Genomic DNA, 17,710 nt, shown 5'->3' with positions numbered 1-17,710 from the left:
TCAATGATTTAACAATAAGTTCTTAAATTAATGATCTTCAAAAAAGTTTTAGAATTTAGAATTTATAGTTATATTTTGAAACTTTTAATTAATTAAAAAAGTAATTAATTCATTCATTCTCTTAATTTTTAAGAGCCAAAATTCTGAGAATAACTACACATTAACTTCTCCTCTAGCAAACAAAAATTGTTACAATCATGAAAATTCTACTTGCCACTTTTTCCTGAGAGCCTAAAAATCATATCTTCAATATATGTTGTATTTGTTATTGTTTTATAGCAGATTATTACTGTCTCCAATACTCCTGTAATTATCATCATGTCAAATGTTTGAGAGAAAAATTGCATTAAAAAAAGAAGCTTAAATCAAGTTACCATGGAAATAAGAAGAGAGATTAGAAATGTAATTAACCCTTTCACGCATAGTGGTCACTACAGTGGACAGCTATTAAAAATGCATTTTCTTGAATTTGCACGGGTTTTTATGGCAAAGTTGCACATCAATCTCTTCATTGGACCCTTGTGCATCATCCTATAAATTGCAATCAAGTGGCAAGCCTTTGTGTTTCGATTTTTCCCCCCTCCAAACTAAGATGGCCAAGGGTCAGTCAGACATGCCAAGTTGCTCCAGAATATCCACCCATTCCTTCGAATCTAGGAGACTCTTGGAGGTAAAAAAAATATTGCAGCATCAAGCAATATCTAATGAGTCATATCACAGTAAAATTTTCCAAGTTTTGATTTTAGATTGAGAGAAAACTCTGATTAATCACATGTCCACTGTAGTGGACGTCATGCATCAACTGCTATATTTCAGCTACAATTCATAATTATAATGTGAATATTGTTTTTGAAATTTAAAACTTAAAAACTTAATCTGCAGTGACTTTTTTACTGTAAATAAATGTACTTGTATTATTAGAAAGTAATTTTCATTGACATTGAAAAAAGTCATGTGATTACATATGTATGACACTTGTAATGCATTACTTTATTTGTTAGATCAAAAAGTAATCTGATTTCATAATGCACGTTATTGTAATGTGTTTCTTTACTCATAACATCACAAAGTAATCTGATTACGTAATGCACATTACTTGTAGTTAATTACTTGTTAGATCAAAAAGTAATCTGATTACGTAATGCATGTTACTTGTAATGTGTTTCTTTACTCATAACATCAAAAAGTAATCTGATTACATAATGCATGTTACTTGTAATGCGTTTCCTTACTCATAACATCAAAAAGTAATCTGATTATGTAATATGCATTATTTTAATGCATTTCTTTACTCACAACATCACAAAGTAATCTGATTATGTAATGCATGTTACTTGTAATGCGTTTCTTTACTTGTTACATAAAAAAGTAATCTGATTAGGTAATGCACATTACTTGTAGTTAATTACCTGTTAGATCAAAAAGTAATCTGATTAGGTAATGCATGTTACTTGTAACACATTACTTTACTTGTAACATCAAAAAAGTAATCTGAATGGGTCATGCATGTTAGTTGTAGTGCGTTACCCCCAACACTGATCATTTCAGATGAGATTGAAAAAACGTATCGCTAGGTTTACTCAGAGGAGGGCTATGATAGAAATGTGCATGTCCATCTTGAACATAATCAGAATTATCAGCTAATAAGGGTAAATCTCCATACTCTGGTGCACTGGAGGGAACATCTGAGTGGTTTCCACAGTTGTACCTTGACAGACTGTAGAAAAATCTGATGGAATCATGTCCTCATGTTCTGATATCAAAGATACGCCAAGTGCAACTTGTATGAAGTTGTATGAAGTCTTTGCAATATTTTGCATTTAGATTTTTTGTATATATTTTATAGTTTTCACATGATTTGATATAATTGTATTGATTAGTTCGTTAAATTCACATACTTTATGTGTTTGATTATTGTCTTATATTAAATCTAGTATATCTTAAGTTTAAACCAAATGCATGCTGTCCACTCAAGTGGACATCTGAAGATCTCTTTGAAAAATTTGTAAAAAAATAAAATAAAAATCAATTCTTGTTTTTCATGCCCTAAGAGCAATAAAAACACATAGGAAAAAAATCCTGACTGAGGATATCATAATTCATGCATGAAAGGGTTAATTTCACCATGTTTACCGGATGATTACAATAATCATCCGGTAACTTTACCACATTTTCAATTACCAAATTTTGTAGATACATTCAATATATTTTATAAGTCAGTTGACTGCTAGTTAAACTGTTGTTTTATATTTTGGTTCACAATTTCAAGGCCCCATCAGATCTATATTTTAGAACATTTTATAAATGTGTTAACATATATGATTTCAAGTAGTCAAACGTGACACTAACCGAAGAATGACCCTTATGTACAGTGTCTGTGTGATGAGCTGTTATCGAAACAGGGTTGTGGAGGGTAAAGTCAGAAGAGACCGTTTACAGCACATGGACTGATTGGATTTAATCACGGTAAAACGCAGCACATAGTGCTGCCCGCTTATTAAGGCTATCAAAACATTTTATGAGAGCAGCTGTGCCGCCATGAACAGGCTCTGGCAAGGCCATCATGTTCTCATCAAAGACAAACCTTCTGCTGACCACCAAGCGCTGACTCACCTTAAGTCTGAAAATACTGTGGTAATAAAGCACAACTCTCTTGCCTTCTGGTCCAGCCTTTTTTTGAGCTTTATGAGCATGCAGAGTCATTTTGGCAACAATTTCACATTGCTACATCCATTCAGATCTTGCCATACTGATGTAACTACCAATTTTATGTCAATGACAAACATACAGTACCAAAGTTTCCTGGCTAAGTGAACTCCTCAGTTAGTTTTTTTCATTATAATTTTATTAAGATTTAAATTCAGTCCTGAATAGCAGCCTCTCTGTAGCTATAGTGTTAGATTTGCACCATACATATCATTTTGAAATTTGGATAGAAAGAACGTCTCAGTTACTCTTGTAACCGATTATGTCGAAACTGAAGTTATGGGGTCTCACTTGTGAGCTCAATCACCTTCGGATAGTAAGAAAACAGGCCAATTAAGATTAGCAAGTGGGATTTGCAGGCCAATCCGAGAGATGGGAGCCCGGCATTCAGCAGGATGTTACAGGGTTGTGGCAGGAGTGGCCATTCCCTCCTTCAGGGAACAAGGGTTACACAAGTAATGGAGACATTCCCTTTCAGTCAGTCACGTTTGACGTTACATTATGGGATCCCTATGAAAAGAGACCCTTCCCAGCACCCCATGTCGAACCAAGTCAAACAGACCTCTGTACCTTGTGAGACGGAAGGACAGAACTTTCCAAGGGGTAGGTCGATAGCTGCTGTTTTACCATATTCAGCCACAACTGGTTGGATCAGCCCAGTACAGGGTCTGACCGACCAGGTATGAATCTCACATACTGGGCCACGTCTGACTGCCAAAGAATTCTTGGAGGAAACTCAACCCAGGATTCACCAGGTGGGGAACTCACCTGGAGAGTAAAGAAGGTGATCGTATCACCCCTTTAGAGGGGAGTGGCACTGCAAGCATGACACTGAGCCAGCCTTCCTGCACATCACCTATTTTCAACCAACACACGGGAAGAAACCCGCTCCACCCAGAGATTGTAGAATCTCATAAAGGTATTAGGTGTCGCCCAGCCCACAGCTCTGCAGATGTCTGCCAAAGAAGCGTTGTGCATCAACACCCAGGAGGAGGCAAGTGAGCCCTCCGAGTGAGCCCTTACTCCGAGGGGGCACGCATGCCTTGAGACTGGTATGCCAAGGCGATGGCATCCACTATTCAGTGGGCCAACCTCTATTTGAAGACAGCCTTTCCTTTCTGCTGACCTCCAAAGCAGACAAAGAGCTGCTCTGAGCTCCTAAAGCTCTGCGCGCAGTCCACGTAAATGTGCAGGGCGCGAATGGGTTACAGCAATGCAAAGGCTGAATCTGCCTCCTCCAGGGGCAGCACTTGCAAGTTCACCAACTAGTCACAAAAAGGAGAGGCGGGAACTTTGGGAACGTCTTTAACATGACCAGCTGTGAATATGTGTGCAACACATCAATGAAATTGACCAAGAACTTATATAGCCTCAGGCGGTGACTTCATCGGAGCGTGCGCACGCTACGAGGCTATAAGTAGATGAGCCACAGCTGCGTCGACAGGTCTTTTGTCTTCAGACCATACTGTGATGTGTGTGCTTCTCAAGCTCTCAAAAACTCTCTGTTTCCTCTGATAGGAGTTAGTTTTTGCTAGGTAGTGCGCAGAACCCCCCCAAAATAACCATTTTTCCTCTACACTCTGTCTGACAAGTGAAAGAATTAGTTGATTTGCAATTAAACGGTGTGTGACTCCGTGTTCACGTCCTATGGCTGAATCAGACACAATGCTGTTTTGTTTGTTTGGGGAAAGAGCATGCTGCCCTTGCGTTTGAGCATGGTGATTGCGAGCACAGTGGAATGTTCACAGTTAAAGTGCTTCGCGTTTGCTTTGCTTATTTCAAAGGGGTAGCACCCACAATGCAATTGTGGGGGTCGCGTGTCGATCTGTCTGAGGAGTGAGAGACGGGTACCTCTCTCTCCAGATCACAATGTCCTTTTGCCTGACTACCAAAGTGTGCCTCCTCGCTTCTTCGGCTCGGCAGATGACACTGAATCTCGTGAACCTCATACTAGACCTGAGACAAAATCCTGAGTTTTTTTTTTTTGTCCCAGGTCTGTGGGACCCCTTCAGGCCCCTTCAGGACAGGGCATGTAAAATACATCAATCAGCTCCAATCTGACACCCTCACAAAACCACTGTAACATCCCCACCACATCTGGTGATTCGGGGGGCAGCGGTTTCCAGCGAAATGTTGAATGTTCTGTTGTTTCCTGTTATCGCCCAGGACACAGAACATTTAACATTCACTGCCGTGAAACAGGAGTACGCACATCTGCTGTAACAAAAGAAGAAAGAAATTGGACTGCATCCGTTTTTAGATCTTTGAGGCTTGAACCGTTCCGTCAGAACGCTCAAGTTCAAGATTCTAACTATCAAGAAGATTGTGTTGCAAATTCAACATTGCGATTGGTTCTTCACAACTGATCTTAAAGACACATATTTTCACATAGAAATATTGCCACAACACAGGAAATTCCTGAGGTTTGCTTTGGGGGGTGAAGCTTACCAATATCAGGTACTTCCATTCGACCTAGCATAGAAGATTGGCTGATACTGACCCAGTCTCAAGAGCTTGCGCTTCGACATCGAGATTGATCATTGCTCATTGCTCATCTTCTCTCTCTGGGGCTGAGATGCAACGCCAAGAAGAGCGTTCTCTCTCCTGCCCATAGGGTAACGTGCTTTGGGGTTAAATGGGACTCTGCAACCATTGGGGGCACATCTGTCTCCCCCTCATGCCAAGACCATTTTAAACACCCTAAGCAACATCTGGCTAGGTCAGGACTTTACATAGGTCTCATGGCAGCTGTGTCCACAGTGATCCCTCTGGGCCTTTTGCAAATGAGACCACTTCATTTGTGGCTAAAAACGGGGGATTTCATCTATACCAGGGGTGCCCAATCCTGCTCCTGCCGATCGACTGTCCTGCACAGTTCATCTCCAACCCTAATCAAACACACCTGAAGCAACCAATTAAGGTCTTTAGGATCACTTGAAAATTAAAGGCAGGTGTGTTTGATTAGGGTTGGAGATGAATTGTGCAGGACAGTCGATCAGCAGGAGCAGGATTGGGCACCCCTGATCTATACAATCCCTAAAGGCAAATAAGGGCAAGGGCATGCGCTGAGTGCTTCGTGTCCTTTCTAAAAATCTGTGTTTATGGTAAGTCACACGCTGAATGCTTTGTGCACTTTCTAAAATCCATGTTTATGGTAAGGGTTACGCGCTGCAGCTTTGTTCCCTTTCTACGTGGTTCAGACCCCGATTCCTTGCCTTGGGACCCACTCTAGGTGCGTCTTGCCATCAGAACGCTAACGACGGACGCATTAAGTTGACGTCCAGCCCAAGGGATCTGGGAAGGCATCATCTTGATTGGCACATCAATTGCCTCGAATGGATGGCTGTATTTTTGGCCCTGAAATACTTCCTCCAGCAGTTAAGGGGCTATCATGTCCTAGCGCAGGTGGACAATACTATGGTAGTCGCCAACTGTCTGTTCGTCTTGTTGACTGAACAGAGTTTGGTTCTCGGAAATAATATCTCTCCTCGACGGCTTGCACTGGGCAATACTGAACAGGAGGGACCTTCAGTCTCAAACACGGGACAATATTCCCAGCCTGAGTTGTGGAACCTTCATGCTTGGCCCCGAAAGGGTACCAACTGAGGGACACTGCGTTTTCAGCTGATATCATAGAGACCATTCTCAGTGCTTGCATCCTCATCCTGACTACCTGCCTAAGGTCCCCTTCTCGACTGTACATCTAGTCACTCTTGAGGCCTTCTGCCCTCCGCCGTTCGCAACGCCGGATTAGGAGAGACTCAGTCTGTGCTCTTCAGCCCTACGTCCACCGCACTAGCCAGTGGCATAAGTCAGAGCAACTATTTGTTTGTCATGGTGGCCGTAACAGAGGCGGCCGTCACAAAACGGACAATTTCACATTGGGTGAGGGATGCTATTGCCTTTGCCTATGAGGCGCGCGGTCAAGCTTCGCCAGTAGGCATCAGGGTTCATTCTACTAGGGTGGTCACTTCTTCCCAAGCCTTGGCGGGGGGTGCCCCCCTGTAGCATGTTTGTGATGCGGCAGGCTGGTCCTCTCCGCACACATTCATTAGATTTATAGTTTGGATGTTCATGCCACTCCAGGCTCACACGTCCTTGTGTAGACATCACGCTGTATTGCCGTGCTGAAGATGTCCCAGGACTGCTCTTCAGACAAAATATCCTGTTGATGCAGCTGCGGCTCATCTATTTATAGCCTCGCGGCGCGTGCACGCACGCTCTGATGACGTCACTGCCCGAGGCTATAAAAGTTCCTGGTCAATTTCATTGACGTGTTTCCACACATATTCACAGCTGGTCACGTTAAAGACGTTCCCAATGCACTGATCAGCACAGCATCTCGGTCCGCTTTTTCAGGGAACAGGGTTACAGTCAAGTAACACGAGACGTTTCTTGAGTATATTTTTTGTCTCATTAATTTGTTATGCAGAGCTATTACATTTCTTTGCATTTATAATATAATATAATATAATATAATATAATATAATATAATATAATATAATATAATATAATATAATATAATATAATATAATATAATACACCTGACAACAATGTTTCAGTTTTAAGAAATAAGACTACCACAGTGTAGTAGTTTGAGTTTAACATGGTAAATAATGACTTGCATATAAAATCAGTTGAAACGAGTTGAATAGAGAGTTGTGTTTATGTAATGGCTAGGATTGTTCAAAGGGATGCCGCTGGATTTCAACCCATTAGTTTTAATTAAAAACATTTAAAAGTTGTGTGATTTTAATGATATTGTTGATTCTGGAAGCTATATTGTGACTCTAATCCTATATATGATATTTTAGATGTTTGGCTCACTGTACTTTGTTATAAATTAACTTAAACCACATCAGTTAATAGAATAAATAACAATTATAAATGATGCATGCAGCACAGAAGAGGCTTGTTACTATCCCAAACTGAACCAGAATAAATGGAAATGAGCAACAGATGGATGGCAGGAAAGAGAAGACGAAAGGAAATGAGTGGAAGACACAACCAGAGATTTGAGAAGCATTAATTAATACTTCGCCAGAAGCGTATTCTAATATCAGACACATGAAGTGGTTTTGGGCATTTCATACCATGCCCACAGAATAACATTATGCTGAAAATGATTAAGTGGCCATCCATATTTCTCCATAATTTGAAGCCAATTTTCGTGCAGGGAGGTGATTGATCGTTAGAGGCACCTCAAGGAAGGTTGGAGACCAGCTGAGGAGATTGAGGTGCAGGTTTCCTAGCAACCAGAGGAACCATTGTCTCAGTGAGATGGAGGAACATCTGAGCGAGATTCAGTTCGGCTCCAGCCCTTTTGAAATGCATCTATCACACTGATTCAGCTGAAAATCTGGTCATGAATATGGGCACGCTATATGATACAGTATTTAAACAGTGACATTGAAGTTGTTTATATTGTTCAAGTCGAGGTCACTTTTCAAAATGCATGTGGATGTTCTCTACAATGGAATGTATTTACAATCTGGCATCTTAAATACACTGGGTTGAGACACAGTTATGACTGAAAGGGCCATAACGTTTTAATAAATGCAGGGCTTGCAAAAGGGTCCTAAAATTAGTCTGAGAAAGTGACAATCCTGTTTAAGTTTCATTATAGATCCAGTGTCAGGGGTATCTAGCACAGAGAGATTTGATCAATTAAGAATTCTCACAATTTAAACCAGGCCATGAAACTTACATTTAAAGGGGACATATCATGAAAATCTGACTTTTTCTGCGTTTAAGTGCTGTAATCGGGTCCCCGGTGCATCTAACTCAGAAAACGTGAAAAGTGACAACACAGTAACTTTGTTAGGTAAGCCTTTCTCTGCAAGCATGTCAAAAAATAAACAGATTAGATTTTGCTCCCCCTCTGAGGTAGGAAGGGGATCTTATTATAGCTCATTTGCATTTAAAGGGACACACACAAAAATCCTTCCAACTCTTAAGGTGATGATACACAGGGCAACTTTTTGAGCAATGTTGCTGGGCAATCTTGCCAATCGATTGTTGCTTGGGCACTTTCCCATTGAAAATGAGCAATAAATATATATCTGGATAATTTAGATCGGTCATGGACCCTGTGTCTCATCTGGTTGCCCGTTGACGGCAACATTGCCCAGCAACATTGCCCAAAAAGTTGGCCTGTGTATCATCACCTTAAGAGTTGGAAGGATCCATGAAGACTAAAAACAAAAGCCTGAGCAACAGTTTCATCAATTGATAGGTTGCCGAGAGCATTTTGTGGACAAACTACTAAAACTTTTGTCAAAAAATCTTTTTAAAATTTTCTGCATAACATTTTAAATCAAAAAAGGGTTGAGTCTCGAATCTGCTATTCTGAAGTGGTAGATAGATGACATGACAGATATGTTAATGGCCATTTGTCAGTCATCATGGTCTTCGCACTTTAAAGTGTGTAATGCGACATGAATCATGTAAACTTTCTGCGCTAAAATTGTTATGTCGCAACACTAACAACAAAGGCATTGCTATTTGGTCAAGCAGTGGGCGACACATGGAGCTGTGACGATTTGAAAAACGTTGAAAAACCCACAAAGAGCGCTTGATATTCACTGTGAAACTAGCCGTCAATGAACTTGACTCATGCTGAAGCAATGGAAATATGACCATGCTATGTGGGAAATTGTTGAGAAGAGCAGGGCAATGTGTCGTGGTAAAAGGCTGTGAATTATCCTTGATTAATCTTGATTTTATGTCATAGTTTTCACAGGGATGTATTAAAGGGATAGTTCATCAAAAAATTAAAATGTTGTCATAATTTACTCACCCTCATGTTGTTCCAAACCTGTATGACTTTCTTTTTATGCGGAACACACAAAGGATGGATGAATGGATGGATTGATGAATGGGTAGATGGAGGGAGGGAGGGACGGACGGACGGAGGACAATGAAAGTCAATGGAGTCTGTTTTTTTCTTTGGACCCCACTGACTTTCATTGTATGAACACACGCAAACAGTTGAATCATTCTTCAAAATAACTTCTTTTGTGTTCCAAAGAAGAAAGTCATTCCTACAGGTTTGGAATAACTTAAGTAACTGAGTAAATGATGATAAAATCTCTTTAAAGAAATGTTGAAAAGAAAAATAGATCAACAATGGAGAAAAAAACATCAAAATTAACTAAGATTAATAATTGATTTAGAAGTATTTTTCGTTTCATTATTTTAATGTGCTCTTGTTACAATGCAATTACACAAATATGTACTGAGTAGTAATATTAATTAAAACATGTACTTACTAGTAATAACCCTAAGCCTAGTTATATAGTAAGTAAATGTAAGATGTATAACAGGGACACTGTAAAATAAAGTGTTACCGTATTTTTCATTGTTTGTTTGACATTTAGTGACATTTCATGTCTTTTTTTTTTTTTACGTTTACTTCCTGTGTGACTCACGCATAAAACGGATTTCTAAAATATCCACAAACCATCTATACATAACTCCCATATTAATAACCCTGCATGGATGACTTGACGGTCTCACACACCCTTCCTTTTCATGTATCATCATATTATTAATGCAAGCATGTTCTCATCTGCTTGAACAACTACCATATGTGTCCCAGCCTCATGGCCACAGCAGACATGATGTTATTTATCAAGGGAGAGTTTTTGGTGAGAGTCATATGTTCAGATGGGCTGCCCAGTGAGCTCGCCCTGATGTGTGTAACCTCGGATCACTTCTGGCCACAGATGAGACAGACGCCACTCAGTAACAAATTCACTGGCTATCAGATTGATGTATATTTAACAGGCAGACATTTTACCCGTTTGCTGCCCGAAAGTATGCCATCAGCCAAAATGTTCATTTGTAATAAAGAGCACACTGCTGTCCTGGTGCATCACATTTGACACAACTCCGAGGCCACCTCAGAGTAATGGCCTAATGAAAAGTGTGTGTTTATCTATTATGTGTGTGAAGGTGTGTGTTAGTGAGCTACATCTGACAAAAACTCTGAGGTGTCCTCAACTGGAAAAACGAATAGCTACAATTAATACTGTCAAGAATTATGGATTGGGTTAGGGTTAGTCTATAGTATTTATAATTAGTAATGTCATTATCTGAGAATGAAAACAAAAGAGATACTAACAGAAACAAAAGTCTATGAATAGAAGCAAACAAACTTGTGTGTGTGTGTGTTCATGGCTTGGGCCATCTCAGCAGGGGTCAAGACTCATTAGGATGATTTGCCACTGATAGACTAATTTTATTAACCATCTTACCCAGTGATGAATAATTCAGTCCAATGCAATTTATGTCAAATAAATGTACTGCTAAAAAGAAACCATTTCTGACACTTTATGTCAAGTTGTGTATTAGTGCATCCTCATGTGACAAAAAGTGGAAATGCAAGTGAGAACACCAGTATAGGGGTTTCAACGTTTTTCCAGACTAACCATAAACATTCAAAAAAATTATATATATATATACACATTATATATATATATATATAACTCACATATATATATACAAATTTACATCATTTACACATTTACATCAATTGTTTAACTAAATTGATCACTGTAACTGTATGGCCTCATTTCATCAAGACAAAGCTTGCCTCTAAAATTATACTTTTTTTTACAGCAATGTCAGTAAAAGGCATGAGATGAAATATGATATATGTGGTATGTATTTATTGTAAATAAAAAAAAAAACAAGGGAAATATCACTTATGAACATTTTGAGTATGATATATATATAGCCTATATATATATATATATATATATATATATATATATATATATATATATATATATGAAATAATTTACCTTTTTATTTAAAAAATGTTTAAAATCTAATATTCATCAATATAATCTGAGATGTAGTGGAAATTACACTTTTGGTAGGAATGTTCATGATGTTCTGAAAATAAATTACAAAAATAACGGAATCCTCTACTGTTGCACATTATTATGGGACACATCAAAATCCTAATTAAGGCACCTACAACCTAGGCACCTACAAAGCAATATGTTATACCTGCTGCTTTTATAAAACATCAGGCATGTTTCTCAGGCATGACTCTGCTCTGTGCATCACATCTCTCTCTCTCTCTCTCCTTCATGGGTGCAGCAGGCCAGCATCCCACTCCTAATGGAATGTGAGCGATCTGGGTCATGGGAAATGCATTTCTTTTTCTCAGACACTCGCCCACTTGACTGCACAGCTGCTGGTGGTCTAAGATCAGTGTTGGCAGTTTTGGAATGGTTAAAATCTGGATTAAGGAAGGGGAAGTTGGTTCCTGTTAGGACTGTGATTTTTTATCAGACCTTATGTTCAATTAACTGAACCTGAAGTTCTTAATACTGTAGGCAAAATGGACTAAAAATTAGGATTTAATTAGGATTTTGGTACAGTACATAGTACAGTACCCTATAAACAAATGGTGCAACTTTGGCATTTCCATCAATATAGTTGAAACATTTTTTATATTCATGAAAGTTTTACAATCGATTTAGGTCTATACTCCATAACACTTGTCCTTGGGTTTCTTGCTGCTAATAATAACTGTGTTTTCCTGATTGCACACCTCAGATTGTTCCCCTGGTTCCAAGAAGCATTTTACCACTGAGATTTCTACTGTTTTACTCCTAATGTTTTCAGTGACTTGAGTGTCTGAAGTCATGATTTGTACAGATCTTAGGCTTCTTTTGACATCTTTATCTAGATGTAGCAAGATTTCCTGAATAGTGTGAACAAGGATTTAAGGGAACCATTATCCTCCTGTGTATGCATAGTTAATCCACTAGATGGCAGACTCTAATGGCAGATATATTTGCATTAGCCAACAGAACCAATACTATAATAGGCTATGGATTTATTTCCATACTGCATAGAGTATATTGCATCATAATCACATCATCCTATTTAAATATATATATATATATATATATATATATATATATATATATATATATATATATATATATATATATATATATATATATATATATATATTTACATTTTAGGGTTAGTCAAAAATGTTTTAAAGAGCATTGTGTATTTAAGTGATTTGCATAACGAAGATGCAGTATTTACCTTAAAAAAAAAAAAACATTATTTAAAGGACTGGTATATTGGATAGTAAATATAATCCTATTGATCAAACATTGAACTAATGACATAAAATTTTCATTTTAATAAATTATAATTAAGATTATTATCCTTCAGTTGACCCACTCTTTTAATGGTTCAGTGATTATGTAAAACTAGGCCGGTTTTACATAATCAGAGAGGGGAATCTCTCCCCCTCTCTCTCTCTCTCTCTCCTCTCTCTCTCTCTCTCTCTCTCTCTCTCTCTCTCTCTCTCTCTCTCTTCATTTTTGAGGAAGGGATTCTTCTTTCAGCTGCAACTTTTATTGTCTTCAGGATTTCCTCTCTCCGGGGCTTTTCTTCCCGTTTACTTCCCTTCATGCAGTCTCAACTGTTTTCATTATCCCTTTTATACAGAAAAGAACCGCCATGTCAGAGTTTGCCCTCACAGTGTCCCAGGAGGCAGAAAGGCCCACTCACCAGAGAAATATCAGATATTTAGCTTAATCTGCATGTCATGATTTTACAGTCAGCAGTTTCAGTGTTGTGACTGCAAAAATACTGTCTAAAAATCAAGAAAAATTTTTTATTTTGAAGGTGCTTGATTTTCAAGACAAAGACAAACTGCCTTAAAGGTTCTACCACCTGCATTAAGTGAATATATAGTGTGTAATCCACCTTGATCTCATGAGTAGGCTATTCGGATGTATTTTATGAAAAAATAGTTCTAAATTTCTATAAATATTTTAAACCACTTCAAATATACATAAAATATTTTACACCACTGGTGAACTATGAGGAATGTGTTCGCTGTCACAATTTTGTTATACCAGATTTTTCAAAAACTATATTTTTATATAGCCTATAGGGATATACGGGGACAAAATAAAGGGGTCATGAAATGCATTTTTTATTATAATTATTTTATAATGTTTCCTGAGGTTCACTTAGTGAATAATGTTAGTGTTTTTTTTTGTTTTGTTTTTCTGTTTTTATAAAAAATGGTCAATTTAGAAATAAAAGGCAATTTTCTACCCTGATTTTAGCCTCTGATTTGAACACTGTGTTGGGAGGGGCGTGTCTGCTGTGAGACTCAATGTAAACGCCCACTGCTATGATTGGCTAACATCTTTGCATATGAAGTAAGCATCAATGAGCATTGTAGCCAATGACAGACGGACATTTGCATTTTGTTATTTTTAGTCCAGTGATCCTGTCTTCTCTCATTAATGTGTCAGTGGGCGGGGCCAAAAACGTGGTGATGTAGAAGTGGGCGTTGATCTCATTCTGCAGAGGCGGTCTTTTGTCACACTATGATGTCATAATGTGACAAAAGTCCAAACAAGTAGTTTTCTGAGCTTGGATTAAAAAAACTAACAGGAAAGTTTTGAGTTCTGAAACTAACTACAGAATGTTTTTACAGTACATGTCAAAAGATCAAGTAAAGTGTTATTTCCCAATTCATGACCCCTTTAAAACCCCCTTTTAAATCTAAAAGTTATATTTAGTTAATTAAAATGCTAAAAACAAAAAAATATATAGTTGTACAACATATTTCTCGTTTTAAAGGGGTCATGAATTGAGAAGTAAAGTGTTATTTCTCAATTCATGACCCCTTTAAAACGAGAAATATGTTGTAGCCTACAACTAGATTTTTTATTGTTTTTAGCATTTTAATGAACTAAATATAACTTTTAGATTTAAATTTAATCTAAATAATTTTAAATAATTGTAATAATTCATGGATGCATAAAAAATTATTTTAAAGCCGTCATGAAACAGTAATTTTCCAAGTGACTTTTTGTCCATTGGAAATTGATTGGGTCATTGGATCGTTGTCGTTTGCTATTTCTACATTCTCATGTTAGTGACACATGTTGTCCCGCCCGCCCTTGCGCCAGTAAACACATCATCAGAAATGGGAGAGCATGTTATTTTGAATAAAGATTACGAGGGCACATGAATAAATGATGTGCATGGCTAAATAATTTATAAAAAATACTGTAATATTCCATAAAAAAAGAAAGAAAGTCGATTTTGATTTTATGGCTTTAAAGTAATCTTGTCCCCTGAGAAAAGTGAGGCCCCCTAGTGGGGCCCAAGGTTAAGAAAAACTGCGTTCGTAGAGAAATAACAGGTTGGTGTTTTAGGACCCTGAGGAGGAGTAGCTCTTGTCCTATCCTCCGTGGCTTTCATGTAGGTGTGTGGTGTGTGTTGGCCTGATTGAGTGCCAGTGGAGGGGATGAAGAGAACAGCGGACGGTCACGCGTGTCCAGCATGCGCACATACAGCTCTGCGCGTCTCATCTCATCATGACCGGGACTCACCCCAACTATAGCGTCTGTCCTTGAATTACACAGTTCCTGGATTTGTGGACTACAGGGACCTTCAAAACCATTTATCTCTCGTAATATATATTTTTAACAAGTCTTCCTTCTTTAGCAGTATAAAAAGTTGAAGAGAACTGCTGATTTAACTGATTTTTTTAAAGAAAATTTCTTGCAAAAATTATTTGTTGAAAGTCCAAAAAAAGGAAGAAACAACACGAAAGACAACCGGTGCAAATATTCAGAAATAACAAGCTCTTTTCCCAAGGACCAGCGCTTTGACTTTAAGGAAATAAACATGTCCAGCAGAAGCATCGAGTGGGAGCATTTCGAGGAGCGCGAGAAGAGTCACCGGTCCCCGCGGGGCAGCAGCGGTTCTCACTCCGGCTCGCGGGGTAACGGGCTCGTTCCCAGTCCCGCTCACAGCGCGCACTGTAGCTTCTACCGCACACGCACACTGCAGTCGCTCACCTCCGAGAAGAAAGCAAAAAAAGTTCGCTTCTATCGGAACGGTGATAAGTACTTCAAGGGCTTGGTCTACGCGGTGTCCGGTGACCGCTTCAGGTCTTTCGACGCGCTGCTGATGGAGCTCACCCGCTCCCTCTCGGACAATGTGAATTTACCGCAGGGAGTCCGGAGCATCTATGCTATAGAAGGGGGAAAGAAGATCACCAGCATGGACGAGTTACTAGAAGGTGAGGTTGAGTGTGCAGGTGCAAATGTAGACACAACAGACACGTAAAATTCCAATAAAGCACAACTGGCAATGGCATGATCCCACTTCCCAAAAGGATGCATTGTTTGCAATGTTGACAGTGTAGGTAACAAGTCTCTCACGCACATACACACTGGATTTTCAACTCATGCTTTTCAGTATAGCCTACTGGCATGACTGTTCTACACATTGCGAAGGCAATGTTTAAAAAACTTATAATAAATAAATCAAATATAATAAAAAAGTAACAGACTAATGTTAATATAGATATAATATAAAATGTAATAAAACAAATAAAATCTCACAATCTCATAGTCACTCTACTTGTACATACATAAAGTCTGTCTAATTTTCAGAGTTAAAATTAAACATGAGGCATGATAAACAGGGAAAATCCAATCCCCTGAGCTAGTTAGTTTGGTAGTTAAAATTGTTTTAACCAAGATTATTGTTTAAATCTCTATTAGCTAATATTGAGTAAGCTACAGCAAATCTCAAGTCACTTAAGGTTACAGTCATTGTTAAGCTCCATTCCTTCCCTGACTGAACTTTAAAATAGACATGGAGCGGGATCTTAAATCGTTAATCTTTGGATTCACCCAAAAATGAAATTTCTGTCATTTATTTACTCCGTCTGCTGAACACAAAATAATAAATATTGTTTACACCATATTGTTTATCCATATAATGAAAGTCAATGGGGTCCAAAACAACATTGGATCTGCTGACTGCTTTCACTGTGTGGAGAAAAACCAGACAAAACACTAAGACATATTTAATAATAATAATAATAATAATCATACAGGTTTGGCACTGCATGATTGAGTTACCAATAGTAGAATTGACTTTTTTGGGGGATAAAGTATTCCTTTAACTGACATTGATAATGCAAGCCACCCAGTACTCAATCACATTGAATGTATTTCGTTATCTAAATGTTAATAATGTGCTCTTAGAATTCCTTTTTGATATAGGCATGCTACTGTATAGACTAGACTAGACTGTCATAAAACAAACCCAAATATCTGGGCCTTATTGTATCTCTGTGGTATTTCAACAATAGTATGAATGGAGAATTTATTGCATAATTAAACGATTTAATGTGTAAAATCGTGTTATTCTAAACACACAATTCAAGCCGTATAAGTATATATTTGACTAAATTAGTTTAAAAGCACAATTCCAGCTGCTTTGGTTCAGCATGTGACGCAGAATGTGGCTCTGTGTTTGCTCAATGATGCAATTGTTCAAGTTCTTTGGATTTGAAGTGCCGAGCTCAGCATCTCTTCACGCTGACTGAGGGTTGGCTTAGTTCGCTTTTGTGTTTCAAATTTGTGTAAAGTCTTACAAATGCATGATCAAAGCTATGAATGCTATTTGCTAAATATTGCCAGGAACAGGCAGCTACTGTAGTATGTTGGAGTGTTTGTAGTGACACTGCATATTGTGCTGGCAAACCAAACTTTGTTGTACATCAGGGTCCCATCTGGACATCAAGGCAGGGCTGGTTATGGGAGGTTGATGGAGGGTTCATAACCCTTGTGTCTGTTCCAGTCCACACCTGAGGCTCATGTAAATGACATCCATATTACTATATTTCTGTCTTCCCACACACATAGTTTGTCAAATAGCTGCCATCTGATTTTGAGTCAGTTTTTCGTCAGTAATAGTGACCCCATCTGGAGTCTACTTCATTAATTAGCCTTTTGTTAATTTCTCAGCTTAATAAAGCCCAGTGCCTTGGGAGTCCCCCCTCCTATTTCTGAGGCAAACTGGGTGAAATTGAGATTTTATGATCCAGTGGTGGTAACAATGACATTTATGTTGTGGATGAATTGGTTGTAGTTCTGGGTCAGTGGTGGAACTAAATGTTGGCCATATTCTTGATTTA

General features: G+C 38.4%; 1 protein-coding gene across 5 annotated transcripts in view; it reads left to right on the top strand.

The window, feature by feature from the left end:
* The first annotated feature begins 14,910 nt into the window (after nt 1–14,910).
* dclk2a (doublecortin-like kinase 2a) overlaps nt 14,911–17,710 on the top strand; it is a 51,148-nt gene continuing 48,348 nt past the window's right edge. For all 5 annotated transcript variants that reach the window (XR_013819149.1, XR_013819150.1, XM_079850937.1 and 2 more), the window contains exon 1: nt 14,911–15,799. Coding sequence is in view for 3 of the 5 variants with exons in the window: in XM_079850937.1 (XP_079707063.1) it covers nt 15,403–15,799 (397 nt within the window). In the remaining 2 variants the exon portion in view is untranslated. The remainder of the gene's footprint in view (nt 15,800–17,710) is intronic.

The sequence above is a fragment of the Squalius cephalus genome (genome assembly GCF_949319135.1).
Source record: "Squalius cephalus genome assembly, chromosome: 2".
NCBI lineage: Eukaryota > Metazoa > Chordata > Actinopteri > Cypriniformes > Leuciscidae > Squalius > Squalius cephalus.
This window is presented reverse-complemented; position numbering and strand designations above follow the sequence as displayed.